At 39.0% G+C, this 17,781-nt stretch overlaps 1 protein-coding gene across 7 annotated transcripts in view; it reads right to left on the reverse strand.

Moving 5' to 3' along the window:
* The window catches only part of vrk2 (VRK serine/threonine kinase 2), a 178,042-nt gene that overhangs the window by 72,560 nt on the left and 87,701 nt on the right, over nt 1–17,781 (reverse strand). For all 7 annotated transcript variants that reach the window (XM_039738962.1, XM_039738965.1, XM_039738964.1 and 4 more), the window contains one exon: nt 10,681–10,801. In XM_039738962.1, the coding sequence (XP_039594896.1) occupies nt 10,681–10,801 (121 nt within the window). The remainder of the gene's footprint in view (nt 1–10,680; nt 10,802–17,781) is intronic.

Below are 17,781 nucleotides of genomic sequence, written 5' to 3' on the forward strand. Positions count from 1 at the left end.
ACTTTCTCCATACAGTTAGGACCTGTACTTCCTCCCCAGTCAAACCCTGTTCCTTCAGATTTTCTTTTACTTTATCCATTCACTTCCACTTTGTCCTCTGGCTTCCTCTCCCCACTGTACTTCAATTCCAATTACTCTGCTGCCCACAAACCCATTGTCTTGCCTCATCACAAGTCCATACCACTTCAGTCTACTTTGTTGTACATTCTTAGACATCTCTTCCACTTTTGTTGTATTGCCGATTGTCTCTTTTCTTACTTTGTCCTCTTTTGTAACTTCACACATCCATCTCAACATTCTCATTTCTGGCACATCCAGCTTCTTCTCCTGCACTTTCTTCACTGCCCATGCTCCAGTTCCACTCATTATTACTATTCTTACAATGGTCTTAAAAACTTTACCTTTAACTTTCGCCTCATTTCTTCCTTCACAGAAAATGTGAATTTTCCATCCACAGTACACTCCATAGGTTATCTCTTCATCTAATTTTCTAATAATGGGCTACCACTGATCCTTAGCATTTCATTTTTTTTTTTTTAAACTCTTTTCAATGGCTCTCCCCGTAGGCTAACTTTTGAATCCTGATCATCATTAAATCTCAAATGTTCTGTCTTCTATTTATTTTCAGTCCTCTATCTTCCAAAGCCTTTTTCTATTCTACAAATAGCATATTTTCTTTTGTAAATGTGTTGCTCAGCACAAGCTGCCTGCTATCCCATCCCCCTACTGACGGAGCTCAACTCAGGCAAAAAGCTCTCCCAGCTCAAGCCTTGTTTATCTTGGTGTGAGGTGTCTGGAGTTGTATATGGTAAATAATAAATCATTATTTGGAACACATGCATCTCATGTGTATTTTGTGTCTAGTACAATCTATGTAAGTGTAACATGAGAAGAAATGCTGCTGACGGACGGCCAGCAATGGATTGCTGCTGACGGACGGCCTTATATAGGCAGGCACTCAATTACGTGGGAGGCGTGACAATGAGGGACGCAACTCCACCTCACATGGCGACCGAGCTGCAGGCTATGGCCATATATATATGTACTTAAGTAGGTTCCAGTTATGACCGTTACGTGTAGAATTTCGAAATGAAACCTGCCTAACTTTTGTAAGTAAGCTGTAAGGAACGAGCCTGCCAAATTTCAGCATTCTACCTACACAGGAAGTTGGAGAATTAGTGATGAATCAGTGGGTCAGTCAGTCAGTCAGTGAGGGCTTTGCCTTTTATTAGTATAAATGACAACATTATTACATGAAATGTATATAATGTGGGAAGACTCAAGTCCAAATATCAAATAAACGCTTTCACAAACGGTACACACATAACTAAACAAATGTGTTTTAATTCAAGAATATAACCGAAGAACAAAAAACTCGGGTTAGGGTAGATTGCTGATACAACCGCTTTGATTTTGCGGCGGTAAGAACTGCTGACTCATAATCAAGAGGTCAGAGGTTTGATCCTGGCCACCTCCTGGATTTAACAGTTTGAGTAAGGGGCTGCTCCTATTGTTACTATTATACAATAAAAACATACATTTTAATTTGAGTCTGTAACAGCCGGTGTAAATTTATGGTACTTGTAAAGGTTAGCATTTATTTTTTTTTTTTTTGTTTTTATTCAGTTTTATTCTCTCAGTCGCGTTCACGCTCCCCCTGAGCTGACACGGCTGTTTTCAAATAAAGATGTGCTATAACAGTGGTTAACTCAGATGAGGATGAGCAAGGCATGCCAAGCTCACCAAGGTATTGGGCAAAGTTCTGTTTCTGATTATGTTTCGTGATGGTCTTTATATATAAAAAAATATATATATTTATTAGTTGCATAAAAGCCACATCAAATGTTATTTACCCGTTTACCTTGATTTATTTACCTATCTTCCTGCAGCATGAAGGTCACAAGTAGACTACAGAGCTTCCTGTGTTTGATCGACACAGGTATGCTGACAAAGTATATGTGTAATGCCACTAAAAGTGCAGTGGCAGCTTCCATCTGCAGCTATGGACTCTTCAGTACGCGAGCAACTCTCCACACTAATGTTTAGATCTGACAGTGTATGTACCCAAAAAATGAAGTCTGACTGCATTCTCGTACCATTGCTCATGTACTGAAATGGCAGCATGGTTAGGGTATGATGTTGACATGACCGCTTGGCTAGTGCAGAGGTAAGAACTACCGACTCATAATCAGGCGTTTTTGGGTTCGATTCCAGGTCCTTCCAATATTTTCCATTTTGAGTAATGAGCTGCACCTATTGTTACTATTATAGAATAAAAACATACATTTGATTTGAGTCTGTAACAGCTGGCGTAAATTTACGATACAGTGGAACCTCGGTTTACGAGTGTTTTGCAAGACGAGCAAAAATGTTTTAATAAATTTTTACTTGATACGAGTAGTATGGATACACTTTGTCTGCTGAGCGTCATGTGATCACAACTGAGCTGATGGTTCTTCTCTCTCTCTCTCCTTATCTTGCTCGCCCAGCGTGTCTCTCTCTCTCTCTCCTTATCTCGCTCGCTCGCCCAGCGCGTCTCTCTCTCTCTCCTTATCTCGCTCGCCCAGCGCGTCTCTCTATTTCCTTATCTCGCTCGCTCGTCCAGCGCGTCTCTCTCTCTCCTTATCTCGCTCGCTCAGCGCGTCTCTCTTTCTCTCTCTGGCAATCACCTCCTATTCTCCGAGTCTGTGTGCCTCACTCATATAGTCAACAACCGTACGAGTGCATACTGTTTACTACAGCATTGTGACGGTGTGTGTGTGTGTGCTGTGAAGTGTGAGTCCCCATCTTGCTCCCCAAAACACGAAGCTGAGTCTCAGTACTTTAACACCAGCTTTATTCAGCTTGAAACAGCAACAGCGCTGTTATTTATTGTAGCGGGATCTTTATAATGTTCCTTGTATGACCCATTGACGACAGGTGCTTATGGCATGTCTGCGATCTTTTTGGATGCGCTTATACGGCGAACTGCTACAGCGCTGGGAGACTGCGATTGCTTTGGGACACTCTTCCGCGTGTCATCCCGTTGGGTGGAATCCCACATGAGTTTAGAAACTCACACCAGCCATGATTCTTTTTAAAGGTAAAGTGCAGGTTAATTTGTATTATGTATTTTACTTTATATTTTGTATTAATCATTTTTATATGAATAGTTTTAGGTTGTGGAACGAATCATCTGAGTTTCCATTATTTCTTATGGGGAAATTCGTTTTGATATGCGAGTTGCTTTGGATTGCGAGCACGTTTCCGGAACGAATTATGCTTGCATTAGCATTTTTTTTTTAATTCAGTTTTATTCTCTCAGTCACATTCACGATACCTCTGCTCTGACACTGCTGTTTTCAAGTAAAGATGTGCTATAACAGAGGTGGACTCAGATGAGGATGAGGGCTCTACATCAGAGAAAGAGAATAGAAGTCCTTAACACAAGAAACGTCCCCCCGCACATAACAAGGTAGCTGCACCAAGCGTAAAAGCAAAACATGGCACCGTTTGGATGCAGCAACAGGTTGGCCATCATCCTGCCAGTGAATCTGCCCCACACATGTCCTTCAACGGAACAGCAGGGCCTATAGAGCTCACCAAGGTGGGGGGATGGGATAGCAGTCTGCTTGCTGCTTGTGCTGTTCAAGATATTTGCAAAACAAAAGACACTAATGGAGAGGCGCAAAGGAATTTAAGGTGGCCCGAGATTATGACTTTTTTCGTAGGCTTCAGGGATTCTAGAGTTAAACAGAAAAAGTAAGATTGTGCATGTTCCACAAAGACAATAACCAACCTGGGGTTGAAACCTACTCTTGTGGAGGTGTGAGGCACCAGCACTAACCACTGTGCTACTCTCATAAGACATTAGGGGAGAAAAATGCCACTTGAAAAAGGGCTCTGCTGTAGTTACTGGCTTCCATGCAACACAAATGCCATGTATAGGCCACAAACAGATAACACCTCACATATTATTGAATAAAACAAACTACAGCTATTAAATTATTGTTAAAATGTATGGTTCACCTGTGGAACTGGTAAAATTGGTACATACGGTATGACACTATGGCAGGCATGTAAGAATACCATTATGGTATTAAGTGATATACTATACCATAGGTGGTGAAACAGGTCACCCAAATCAGGAACTGTCAGTTTACAAATGCTCCGTTTAGAGTTTGAGTGTCTGGCCAGGGTGCATATTTGATGTGCCATGTAAGTGCATAGGCATGGCCATTTAGACATGTTGAAAGTAATTTCCCCCTGACCATTTTTCTACTCCACTGTCCAAGTAAAATAGGATGCATCTTTGAGATAACTGTTACAGTAACAACCACTAGAGCAGTTAGTGTATGTACTTTTATTAAAACAAATTTAAAATTATTAGGAAACATTTATTGACATCTGACTTTACTGGAAGTCTACCAGTTTGTTTCTAACAGTAAGCTGGTAAAGCCCATTATGTAATGCTTTATACTCATTATCATCATGACAAAACTGTAAGAGAAATAATCTCCATTATTAAGGTAATTTACATTTTCTGATAAAAAAAAAATGCTTTGCATATAACATACAATCAGAATGGTTTTAATTTTAACTAAGGAGTGAACCAGTGCCACACATTTATTTGGAAAATATCTTTATCTCAAAGACAAGCATGTTAGGGTGGCTAGCACCTAAGTGTTAATGCTGAATGAGTGTGGGAGTTTGTGTGAGACGGACTAGTGCCAGATCCATGCCTAATTTTGGCACAGCACACAATGTTGCAGACTATGACTAATTGGACTTGAGGAGCTTCAGAAAATATAAATTCCTTTTTATTTATTGATTTTTAACTATTGCCTGTATTTAACAAATAATCTCATTAACGCATTACTATAAACATTTAAATGACACAAGTTTCAAAAATAATACCCCACCTAAATAAAGTCTTCCTTAAAACCAAGTAGCCTCCTCTGTAACACAACTGTGAGAAAACATAGATCAATAACTAAAAGGAAAGCGAACCATCCAATCTTTTCCTAAAGTGAGCTGCTTTCAAAAGCTAAGCATTCATCAAGGACAACCTTTATCAGAGAAGTGACCGAGCACTCAATGATCACCCTCATAAAGCAAAACAGTTGTAGTACATGGCTGAGAGGGGAGACACTGTGATATATAGCCTTAACAGAAGATTAACTAGAAAAGAAGTCACATGAAGTCTCCCATTGCTTCACAGCACATTGCACACTCTGGGACCACTTGGTAAATGTTGTTCTGTTCGGTTTTGATGAAACATTAATTGAACACTTTGGCCTGGTTTCAAATGTTATGTCTGGTGCATAGTGAATCACTGCAATATAACTTCTGCAATGAAGCTATGGAAAGACAGCATGTTAAAGGCATGTTTTTTGTGCTAGACATTAGAAGTATAAGAAAACAAACAAAAGTCAGCAAATTATTTAGCTTCAAACACTATAAAGAAACAAAGAATTTAATCAAACACACAAACCTATTACAAGACAGTGGCTCAGAAGTGGAGAAGGGGCAGTTGACGGGACAGTGTTAACAGTTTAATCAACAAAAAATTAGTGCCAACTTTAATTTATTGTTTCACAGGACCATTAAAATATTCACAACCTTGGTAAAAAAACACTGCTTATTATTTTTGATTACAAAGAAAATAACTATAACTCTTGTGCTTTTTAATCATCTTTTCATGGACTTGATTAGAGTGTTCTTTTGTTATCATTGTGTAGGTTAGACCACCATACTGACTTACCACATCTTCCAGATACATATATGCTACATTCATTTGAAACCTCTTGACTTGACTAGGTGATCTTCAGTAAACCAATTATGGCAGTATTTCTCAACAACTGGGTTAATACCAGTGCGCAGAGAGTTTTGATTTGTCTATAATGGAAGCGAGTTGTGAAGTGAGCTTCAGCAGGTCACATTCATTTACAAATAATTATCTTCCTGAGGGGACAAAATTAACTAACTGACAGTCTAAAATGATGAAGTTTACAATGAACTACTTCATCTTACAATGTATTCAGTGTTCAACAAAAATGCATCAAGATATATTCAAATTATGATGCATTAGTTGCAGACATCAACATACTAGGCTATTAAATGTAAGCAGGCAAAGTAACATGTATTCAAATATATTAGCAACATCGTTGTTACTATATATACTTAAAGAAAAAGAAAGAAGCACTTCTTTACTGGAGAATAATGGGAAAACAAGATTCTACAACAAAAAAACTACAACTATTGTACAGACAGACCTCAGTATGTGCGTCTCGAGAATTGCAGGTTTGATATTGTGGTCAGCAGAACAGGAGCACCTCAGGTGACTGTGCTTTCTCCGGTCCTGTTCAGCCTATATACATTGGACTTCCAATACAACTCTGCCACATGCAAAATTTCGCCGACGACACTGCTATCGTGGGCTACATCAGGAGTGGGCAGGAGGAGGAGTATAGGAATCTAATCAAAGACTTTGTTAAACAGCACAACTCAAACCACTTACAACTGAACACCAGAAAAATCAAAGAGCTGGTGTTGGATTTTAGGAGGACCAGGCCCCTTATGGACCCCGTGACCATCAGAGGTGACTGTATACAGAGAGTGCAGACCTACAGTTGTGGCCAAAATTATTAGGCCCCCTTATGAAATTAGGCAACACTCCTGATTCCAATATGAAAATGACCATTAACAACAAATGTTTGTTTTTTAAAGTGTATCTGTGTCCAAAATAACAAGGTCCGCTAATTGTAGTTTGGATATTTTATTGACACACTGAGTGGAAACAAGAAAGGGCAAAAATGAGACATCCAAAATTATTAGCCCCATGCCCATTAATAGTCAATACCGTACCCTTTTTGAGCCACAACTGACAACAATCTATTAGAGTAGGTCTTTACTAGATTAGCACATGTCTCCTGAGGGATTTTGGTCCATTCCTCCATTGCAAATTGTTCTAGCTGTAACAGTAGTCCCTCATGTGTTCAAGAGACCTGTTCCTTGGGAGTCTTTTTATGCTGATTGAGTGTTGTTAGGAAGCCAATTGATTGCACAGGTGTGGTTTCAAAGCTGATTGGTTAATTAGTGTTAGGTGTGTTTTGAAAGCAAACATTAACATGGGGCTAATATTTTTTGGACCGCCTCATTTTTTACTATATTTGATATAAAGCAAGACTAAAAATATATTTTATATTACAAAATGTATCAAAAGCTAGTAAATAGCACTGGTGGATGTTTGATTATATCAAGTTTCATCAATGTGGCAAACTTTGGGAAGAAGTTTAGGAAAATGTTCCATGATTCCAGAGGGGCTAATAATTTTGGCCTCAACTGTATAAATACCTGGGAGTGCAGCTGGATGATAAATTAGACTGGACTGCCAATACTGATGCTCTGTGCAAGAAAGGACAGAGCCGACTATACTGCCTTAGAAGGCTGGCGTCCTTCAACATCTGCAAGAAGATGCTGCAGATATTCTATCAGACGGTTGTAGCGGCCCTCTTCTACGCAGTGGTGTGCTGGGGAGGCAGCATAAAGAAAAAGGATGCCTCACGCCTGGACAAACAGGTGAGGAAGGCAGGCTCTATTGTAGGCACAGAGCTGGACAGTTTGACATCTGTGGCGGAGCGACGGGCCCTGAGCAGGTTCCTGTCAATCATGGAAAATCCACTGCAACCACTGAACAGTATCATCTCCAGACAGAGCAGCTTCAGCAACAGACTGCTGTCACTGTCCTGCTCCACCTACAGACTGAGGAAATCATTCCTCCCCCCACACTATGCGACTCTTCAATTCCACCCGGGGGTAAATGTTAACATTATACAATATTATTGACTGTTATACCTGCCTAGCACTCTCAACTTTGCATTTTTTAACTTGCACTGCATTTTTATCACTCTTTAATTAATAGTGTTTTTATCAGTATGCTGCTGCTGGAGTATATGAATTTCCCCTTGGGGATTAATAAAGTATCTATCTATATAAAAAAAATACAACAGGAAGACAAATAAGAACAACCATGATCAGTAATGATAGTCGTACTGTAATCCTTCATTGTTTTGTGTGACCACCTCTTACAGTTACCACTACTTGATACCTGTGGCGAACAGTCCCAATGGTCCTATTCCTGTTATCCTATTTCTGCAGAGAGGCCGAACAAAGAGCTGGCGGCCATTGACAGAAGAGGACCATTTCTCAGAAGTTGCAATCCATGGTATCACAAAGTTTCTTTATAGGATTAAGGTTGTAGTGGTGAAATACACAAGACTAATTTCATGTGCAGTGTGTCCCGTATTAGGTTTGTGTTTACTGTTAATTACTCAAAAGTAGATGTCAAAAATTAGAGGTCCATAACTTTAAGCAAGCAATTGTAGAATGCAGAGAGGTCTTAGGTGTGGTTCTTTGTTGTGCTATACAAATTCATATGTAAGGCTGCTTGGATCCACTTTTTCTAAATTTCAACATTAAGAAATGCAAGTAGAAAAGAAGATTTCAAGAAGGGAAACATTGTTTATTTTCCAAGAAACATGTTCTGCTGATATCAAAGCAGAATAGTTGACTGCATTTCTTAACGTAGTAACTATTTATTGTAACTCTTCTCCTGGAAGGGGTTTTGCTCTTAAAAATAACTAAATTTGGACTCTGCTGATAGGACAGACTGATACTTTTCTTTAGGAAATCTGCTTTTCCAGGGAATGCAAGTCACCATCCTCAGCAGTTATAATCAATTGACACCTAGGCTGATATTCACTTTTTAGAGTGACAGAATATTTGAGACTATGTACATATAGTTTTGGTGTTTGCATTTGTTTTAGGGTATTGTAAACACTGTAAATATAATTTTGTGATGGCACAAGCTTTATTAATAGACACACTACATCCTGTGCACAAGCTATATAAGCAGAGTTTTCTCATTTCAGAAAATGTTGCTTTTTTTTTTTTAACCTGTGAGTATACTGTATATACAATGGACCCCATGAAAAAATGTTTATTTCTGTTACAGTGGTGAAATTCCTTCTGGGGTTCAGTGAATCAGATAGATAGGACAGATACTTCATTAATCCCAAGGGGAAATTTACAAAATCAAATTGTGAAAAAAATCACAGCGGCTGAAAACAAAAATGTTAAGTACTATTAAAATTAATGAAATGCAGCTTAACCTATTTTACTCAAACACCGTTTCTTTGCAGTTTTATTAAAATTTATTTGATCCTGCTCTTTCGATTATAGGAGCCAGAACTCACCATAATCTAGCAGTATTGGGTATACATCAGGAACTACTGCAAGTTTAATTTACACAAATCAATGTCATATAAAATATTCTGCAGGTCCTTGAAGGTTTTAAGCTTAAATACTGTAGATGATTTGGTGAATATGGAATAGCTTGTGCAAGGTTTCCACTACAGCATCAGAGTAATTTTTCCATCCCAAATGGTTTTTGAGCCACTCAAATCAGTGTACTTACAGTACAGGCCAAAAGTTTGGACACACCTCCTCATTCAATGTGTTTTCTTTATTTTCATGACCATTTACAGCACTCCATCACTCCCCTTCGTGGTCAAATAGCTCTTACACAGCCTGGAGGTGTGTTTGGGGTCATTGTCCTGTTGAAAAATAAATGATCATCCAACTAACCTGACTTCTGCACAACACAACTGCTGGTCCCAACCCCATTGATAAAGCAAGAAATTCCACTAAATAACCCTGATAAGGCACACCTGTGAAGTGAAAACCATTTCAGGTGACTACCTGTTGAAGCTCATCAAGAGAATGGCAAGAGTGTGCAAAGCAGTAATCAGAGCAAAGGGTGGCTATTTTGAAGAAACTAGAATATAAAACATGTTTTCAGTTATTTCACCTTTTTTTGTTAAGTACATAACTCCACATGTGCTCATTCATAGTTTTGATGCCTTCAGTGAGAATCTACCAATGTAGATGTCATGAAAATAAAGAAAACACATTGAATGAGGAGGTGTGTCCAAACTTTTGGCCTGTACTGTAGTTACTGTTCTGCATTGCTTCTAACACAAGGACTCATCAGAAACTGGAACAAAGCTGATGGGCAATTTTCCAATTGTTCCACCGTTACCAGAAATGCCCCATGTCCTTAAAGCTTTTATGCTAACCAGCACAACATGACTGTATGCACCATAAAGAATAAATTTACATAGAATTTATAATTTAATACACATGCAGAGGTTATATGAATCTCTGGGGTAAGAGTGCTGTGGGTTTATAACCACTCAGCACCCTTAAAATAAATGCTGTTATTTATAAAATGATAAACATTGTGATAACAAAAATAAAAAATAGTTATCAATATAAAGAGTTAAAGCTGAAATATATGCTTCTAATAAAGAAGTCTTCAAATATGTTTAAGCAATTAAGCAGAAGAAAACAGCTATGATAGATGTCATTTTTAGAAATGAACCTTTTGAAGAACAGCATAAATCAGCACCACAAACATCTTACCAGTTCAAATTATGTCAATGGTGACTATAAAACAGATACAATATTTATCATAAAACTGTATATTGATAAAAAAAAATACAAGACTGCAGTCACATGTAAATTGATAAAAAAAATTCCATATAAAGTGTTTAATAAATTACTTTTTTTTTTTTTTTTAACATTTTGATGTATGGTGAGGTTATAAATATTATAAATGTTTAATATAGAGCACAGTACTTTGTTTTAGCTTCCAGGACAAGTTCTGGTTTATTCAGATACTGCTCCCAGGGAAGTTTTCCACACATCCAGTGCAGCATGCAGTAGCCAAGTATTTCAAGGTCACTCCGTCTGGATGGAGCTATGGGATTGAAAGTACGGAAAGGGGAAAGATGAAGGATTAGAACCTATTTTCAAGACACAAAATGGCTTTAATTAAACTCCTGTTGATGAAAAACACAAGAGCCAAGAAAGGCATAATGTGTTGTTTATTCAGCTGTATCTGGAGTATAAGCCCAGCTTCTGGCCTTGGTTCACAGGCAGCCTTTTGACTTGTTGCAGCTGAAAGATAAGGTCAGTTTCCTTACCTCCCCAACCTCATCCTCCTCCTCAGTCTGGTTTGTCACATGAACTTGATCCTTGTGGCCTCTGACATGATCCAGACAGCCAATAACCAGACTCTGACACTTTCTCAAAGAGCCATGCATTAAAACAAAGAAATAAATGTCTGCTGCTAAATTGCTTACACATGTTCCAGGAAGTCCATTGGGTCTGAATTGGCCATACAGAGACCCCAAGTGCAGACTAAACACTGATAGCCTTTCCTGTTCTACCAGGCAAGTGTAGAAAAATGTGTATGATATTACAAAACTGCCCCCTAGTGTAGAGCATAATACAAAATTTTAAAGATTTTATTTAATTTGCTAAATTTTAAATTTGATAACTCGCAAGTCACTCAGCCAAAATTAATGTTGACACTGAAGACTATTTTATTGCCCCAGTTTTAAACTTTGTTTATTCTTAACATTTAAAATATTTTTATTTTGCACATAACTGCTTATTTTGTCCTTCATTTCAATAGCTCACATTACTTCCAGGCTCTACAACCTAATCTATCATTTTGACTAAGATAGTGAAACACACTATTACATTTAACATACCATCTTTAATATCAAACAAATGTTCTTTTTTGAACTTGGATGAATGAAAATTTAGCAATGTTCTACTTCAGGATTTGGCTCTCACAATAAAACAAAAACATTCTTTTAGTGTCAGACTACTGGACAGCAATTTCAACTGAAATAAATCTTACTTTAAATGTGGAACTTTTCCACTCATGCTTCAGTGTCCAGAGGTTAATTTTTCCATCAGTGTAGACAACTGTCACCGAGAAATGTTGCTTAAAAAATGCAAGTATTATCTGAAACAGCAACTAAGCCCACTGGCAAAATGCAAGAGCTAAAAAAAAAAATCAAAAGTGGAGGCTATTAGCTTTGGGTAAAATACCCACTGTTGGTAATACAAGCTGTTCTGTTTTGAGTCGGAGAATCGAACAAGTGCCAAGTGAAATTCTGGGTACATTATAATAATGTCTAATAACTCTCCAGACACACACATGGCTGGACCAAAAAAAAGTGCTGGCTTTTCACAGGTGTTTAAAATACAGTTGGACATCATACTATTGGAAAATATTAACAGTCCAATCTATTGCAATGGGCCATATAGTGATAACATAATATTACATAGTCAAATTGCCTGTAACAGTTGTCCTAATTACACTGTTTATTTCCATGTGTAATTATGACATTCATCAAACCCAAGAGAGACATGGGTACCACTGTTCAAAATGACCCCAATTCAAAGATCATTGTAGTCATGCCTCTTGTGCTTAACATCACTTCAGGCTATTTCAGTATGGACAAGTGATCAATAATAGATAATGCAAAAATAGACACAGTTTATCTGCATATTCCCAAAATATAGTCCACGAAAAGACAGAGCAGTCCAAGTAGAGTGGTACATATATTACGCACGTGGACAGTTCTGACATATATGATATGACAGCTTAGCATGCTCCAAGACTCCCAAATTTTTCACGACAGGCATACAAATAAGTACTTTTTTGCAACCATCATTGACAAGATCATTTCACTACCACATTTATACATCGAATAAATAAACTTACTGTTCTTAACACTAGAATTACCAGAGCCTACGAAAAAACTCGTAATTCCGTCCCACCTTAAACTGCTTCTTAAATCCCTTCACACCTCTCCGCCAGCGCCCTTTGTCTTCTAAATGTGCTGATAAAGAGCAGCCGGCTATTCCATCCCCCCACCAATTTAGAACGTGCACGAACTTCTCTCAGCTCATGCCTTGATTGAGTATCTGGGAGTGAAGTGGAGTTTTAGAGTGAAATAATAGATCGTTGTTTGGAACACACGCATTTCATGTCTGTTCCGTTTCTACAGTAATCTGTGTCAACACATTGTTAAAACAGAAACTTTTTTATATTCTAGTAGTAGATGACAAAATGTAGGCATAAACTATATAATGTATGAAGCCTGAAGTCCAAATAGCAAAGAAACATTTTCACAAGAATAACACAATTGCACTTTTATTCAAACATATAACTGCAGAAACAAAAAGCCGCCTTAACATGCGACATTGACACCAGTTTACTGTAACTGACTCCGTGGTTCAATAGATCAGCCCCGCTTGAATCAAGGGGTGCGGGTTCGATCCTGCCCCTCCTTTTGAGAAGTAAACTGCTCTTAGTCTTACTGTTTTAGAATAAAAGCATACATTTGATTTCAGTCTGTAACAGCGGTGCAATTTATGATCTTTGTAAAGGTTAGCTTTTTTTTTTATTCACTTTTCACTCTCTCAGTCGCGTTCAGAATCAATCCATACAACCCCATCTGACACGGCTGTTTTCACTAAAGGCGCTATAGCTCTGCAGTGTACCACGATGCATACTAACGCTACCCGGTTCTGACACACAAGCGCTGGCGAAGCTGCCTTCTTGTCTCACCGTCACTTGCTTTTCTTTTTATTCAGTTTTATTGAGTGTTCCTGCCAGTCCCGCATGTTGCTGTATGCTTTTCTTTTGTACTCCAGGACATGCAGAGGAAAGAATGGTAAAGACCAGTAACTTCGGCTATATGCAATCATCAGACACTCCCCATCTGCCCGTGTCGTTCAAACACAGGAACATATGTTGGTGTAAAAGTATAACAAGTTTTCCATCGCCTTTTCCTGCAAGAAGCAGTGTACACACTTCTCTCTATGCTGTGGTTTCTATTACACACCTGAAAGAAAGAGACAATACATGTGAAAATATCCAGCATACAGCAACATGCGGGGACTGGCAGGAACACTCAATAAAACTGAATAAAAAGAAAATCAAGTGACGGTGAGATACGAAGAAGGCAGCTTCGCCAGCGTCTGTGTGTCAGAACCGGTTGGGGGGGCGTTAGTATGCATCGTGGTACAGCACAGAGCTATAGCGTCTGTATTCTGTTTCTTTTGTACTCCAGGGCACGCAGAGGAGAGAATAGTAAAGAGCAGTAAGTTCGGCGCTATATGCAATCATCAGACACTCCCCATCTGCCCGTTGTTTTGTTATACTTTTCAATACTTTTATACTGCTCAAGCGGGCATGCTCAAAAATACACGTGTAATGCCACGAAAAGTGCACGCAGACACTTCATTTCGCAAACAATACAAGTGCACTTTTATTCAAAACTACCTGTATAACCGAGGAAAAAGAAAGCAAGTTACAGTAGGCGATTGATACGACATCTTGCATGGTGCAATGCTAAGAAGTGCAGATTTTCATTCCGTGCTATATAAAATCATCACATTCAAATATTAACAGTTCCCACACACCCAAGGACCGTCCTTCCTACATTTACGACACGTGTACTTGTTGCCGTGTACACACCTCTCTGTGCTATGGTTTCTATTACACTGAATGAGCACCTGACACTGTACTTTCTTCCCTGGGGGAAGGTCCGCATCAGAGAATTTCCAGTTCCTGCATAAATTCACACCCGATCTGGCGCTGTTCTTTTCAAATAATATTGCATTAGTGCGATTATATTTTCACATATATTGTCTCTTTCTTTCAGGTGTGTAATAGAAACCACAGCATAGAGAGAAGTGTGTACACTGCTTCTTACAGGAAAAGCGATGGAAAAAGTGCACTTGAATAAAAGTGCACTTTTGTTATACTTTTACACCAATATATGTTCCTGTGTTTGAGCGACACGGGCAGATGGGGAGTGTCTGATGATTGCATATAGCGCCGAAGTTACTGGTCTTTACCATTCTTTCCTCTGCATGTCCTGGAGTACAAAAGAAAAGCATACAGCAACATGCGGGGACTGGCAGGAACACTCAATAAAACTGAATAAAAGAAAAGCAAGTGACGGTGAGATACAAGAAGGCAGCTTCGCCAGCGTTTGTGTGTCAGAACCATGGGTAGCGTTAGTATGCATCGTGGTACACTGCAGAGCTATAGCGTCTTTAGTGAAAACAGCCGTGTCAGATGGGGTTGTATGGATTGATTCTGAACGCGACTGAGAGAGTGAAAAGTGAATAAAAAAAAAGCTAACCTTTACAAAGATCATAAATTGCACCGGCTGTTACAGACTGAAATCAAATGTATGCTTTTATTGTAAAACAGTAAGACTAAGAGCAGTTTACTTCTCAAAAGGAGGGGCAGGATCGAACCCGTGACCCTTGATTCAAGCGGGGCTGAATCTATTGAACCACGGAGTCAGTTACAGTAAACTGGTGTCAATGTCGCATGTTAAGGCGGCTTTTTGTTTCTGCAGTTATATGTTTGAATAAAAGCGCAATTGTGCTATTCTTGTGAAATTGTTTCTTTGCTATTTGGACTTCAGGCTTCATACATTATATAGTTTATGCCTACATTTTGTCATCTACTACTAGAATATAAAAAAAGTTTCTGTTTTAACAATGTGTTGACACAGATTACTGTAGAAACGGAACAGACATGAAATGCGTGTGTTCCAAACAACGATCTATTATTTCCACTCTAAAACTCCACTTCACTCCCAGATACTCAATCAAGGCATGAGCTGAGAGAAGTTTGTGCACGTTCTAAATTGGTGGGGGATGGAATAGCCGGCTGCTCCTAGCTTCTCTTTATCAGCACATTTAGAGAACAAAGGACGCTGGCGGAGAGGTGTGAAGGGATTTAAGAAGCAGTTTAAGGTGGGACGGAATTACGAGTTTTTTCGTAGGCTCTGGTAATTCTAGTGTTAATGTGGGTTAGTGATGTGACTGCTTGATTGAAACACTGACAAACAAAGCAGAGAATACTGTGTTTTGTACATGTAGTACTTTTATTATAGAAAAAGTTTATAAGGTAACTGCAATTATCTGAAATCAATACAGACAATTTTCTGCAATAATGTAAATAATGCCATTCTGAGACATTTTTTTTAATAAAAATAAGAATGTGTCACACAGATAAAACAGGCAGCAGCTCTTGGTATAATAATCTGGCAAAATCCAAAATAAAAATTAAAAATAAAAAAAATATATTGTTTCATACACAGAATTGGATAGAAGCATTCTCTCTCTACTCATTAACAACAAAGTACACATTTACATAATCAAGATCATGGGTGGATGACTTCCTGTACTTCACTGGCCATCAAAGGTTGGAATATTCAGATTCTTTTGTAGAAAATTACATTGGTCTACATGTTCTGGAGTAAACAGTGCTTTGTTGAGCTGCTACTATGCCCACAGCTGTAAAGAAAATACTTATAACTAGCCAACCCGCGGCATAGCATACGCCACATAATTATTTGTTTACATGTGCTTTGAGATATTTCTGGAGCGTGAAGGTTTTTGAGCAAATGTTGCATAGAAATTTCGGCGTGAAATGCTTTTGTAAATGGTTTTCAGTAAGAGGATAGTGGGAAGGTGACGTCACATCAGTGTGGCTGCAGACAAATGTTTGTGTTGAATGGATTTGCACATGGTTGAGGAGATCCATCTCAGCCGTGAAATCCTCATTACAAAATGTGCAACTGAAGGTGCGAGTGGAATGAGTTTGTAAGTGCTTCTTGAGAGCGTAAGTTGTTTTGAAGCACTGCTGGCAATGTTCACATTGCATCATTCGTTCAGTGGAGTGTGTTTTTAAATGTGCGTTGAGATATCTCTGCAGTCGGAAGATTTTGAAACAAATGGTGCATTGAAAGTCCTGTGTGGAATGCATTTGTTCAGTGGAGTGTGTGTTTAAATGTGCTTTGAGACAGTTCTGGAGCATGAAGGTTTTGGAGCAAATGTTCCATTGAAATTTTGGTGTGAAATGCGTTTGTAAATGTTTTTCAGTAAGAGGATAGTGGGTAGGTGACGTCACATCAGTGTGGCGATCACGTGGGTGTGAACTTTGTGTGCACATACCAACACTGTCAATAGATGACACCAGAAGGTTATCATGTGTGTATTTGAGAGGCAAGAGAACTTTGTAATGCCCATGATCCAAAGGGCCGCTAAAGAGCAGGGATATGGAGAGATGTTGGCCCAGATTGTAAACTCAAGGAGAAGCATGACAACGTCCCAAATGCTTCCAGCTACTATCTGCATTCACTTTCAAGAACATCGGCACAATTTCTGCCTCGCCAGCATAAACTCCGGAAGTATTTATGTAGTCAGCGTATTGTTGAGCAGACTGTATAACTATGCTTCCATGACTAAGAACAACGGACAGCACATCGCCAAAGTTATCCCAATGTTGGCAAACAAAGGTTACAGCCATGTTGCAAAGTTTGAGAGCAACAGTTTCATCGATGACATTTTTCCAGAAATATCCGACTGATAGAAACAAACAGTTACCTGATGCAGAAATTTGTATAACATTGAAAGAAGTGTTGTTTTCATAAAATACATTTGAGGCAGTGGCCATGGTAGGCAAATGAACAGTCAACGTGGCTCATAGCTGCATGTGGACTGTAGCACAGACCAAAGCAATTGAGGATGTGTTTGGCGACGTGTTGGGGGCAGGCACATGAGCAAGCAGTGAGCATGCCTCTCGAGCGAAGGTGGACGCAGGAGGAGGGTGAGAGTTGGCGGCCGGGGCTCTGTCGTGCATTCCCCATGACACGGGAGGAGGGTTAGAGTGGGTGGTCGGGGCTCTGTCGTGCGTACCCCTTGGTCGGGCAACTTGGTCGATTATATATATATATAGAAAAGCAGCCGGAACCGAAAAGAACAATGAAAAGTCAACTTGGCTCAGAGGTGCATGTGGACTGTTGCACAGACGAAAGCGACTGAGGCTGTGTTTGGCGAGTTGTTGCG

The sequence above is a fragment of the Polypterus senegalus genome, chromosome 16 (assembly GCF_016835505.1).
Source record: "Polypterus senegalus isolate Bchr_013 chromosome 16, ASM1683550v1, whole genome shotgun sequence".
In the NCBI taxonomy this organism is placed as follows: domain Eukaryota; kingdom Metazoa; phylum Chordata; class Cladistia; order Polypteriformes; family Polypteridae; genus Polypterus; species Polypterus senegalus.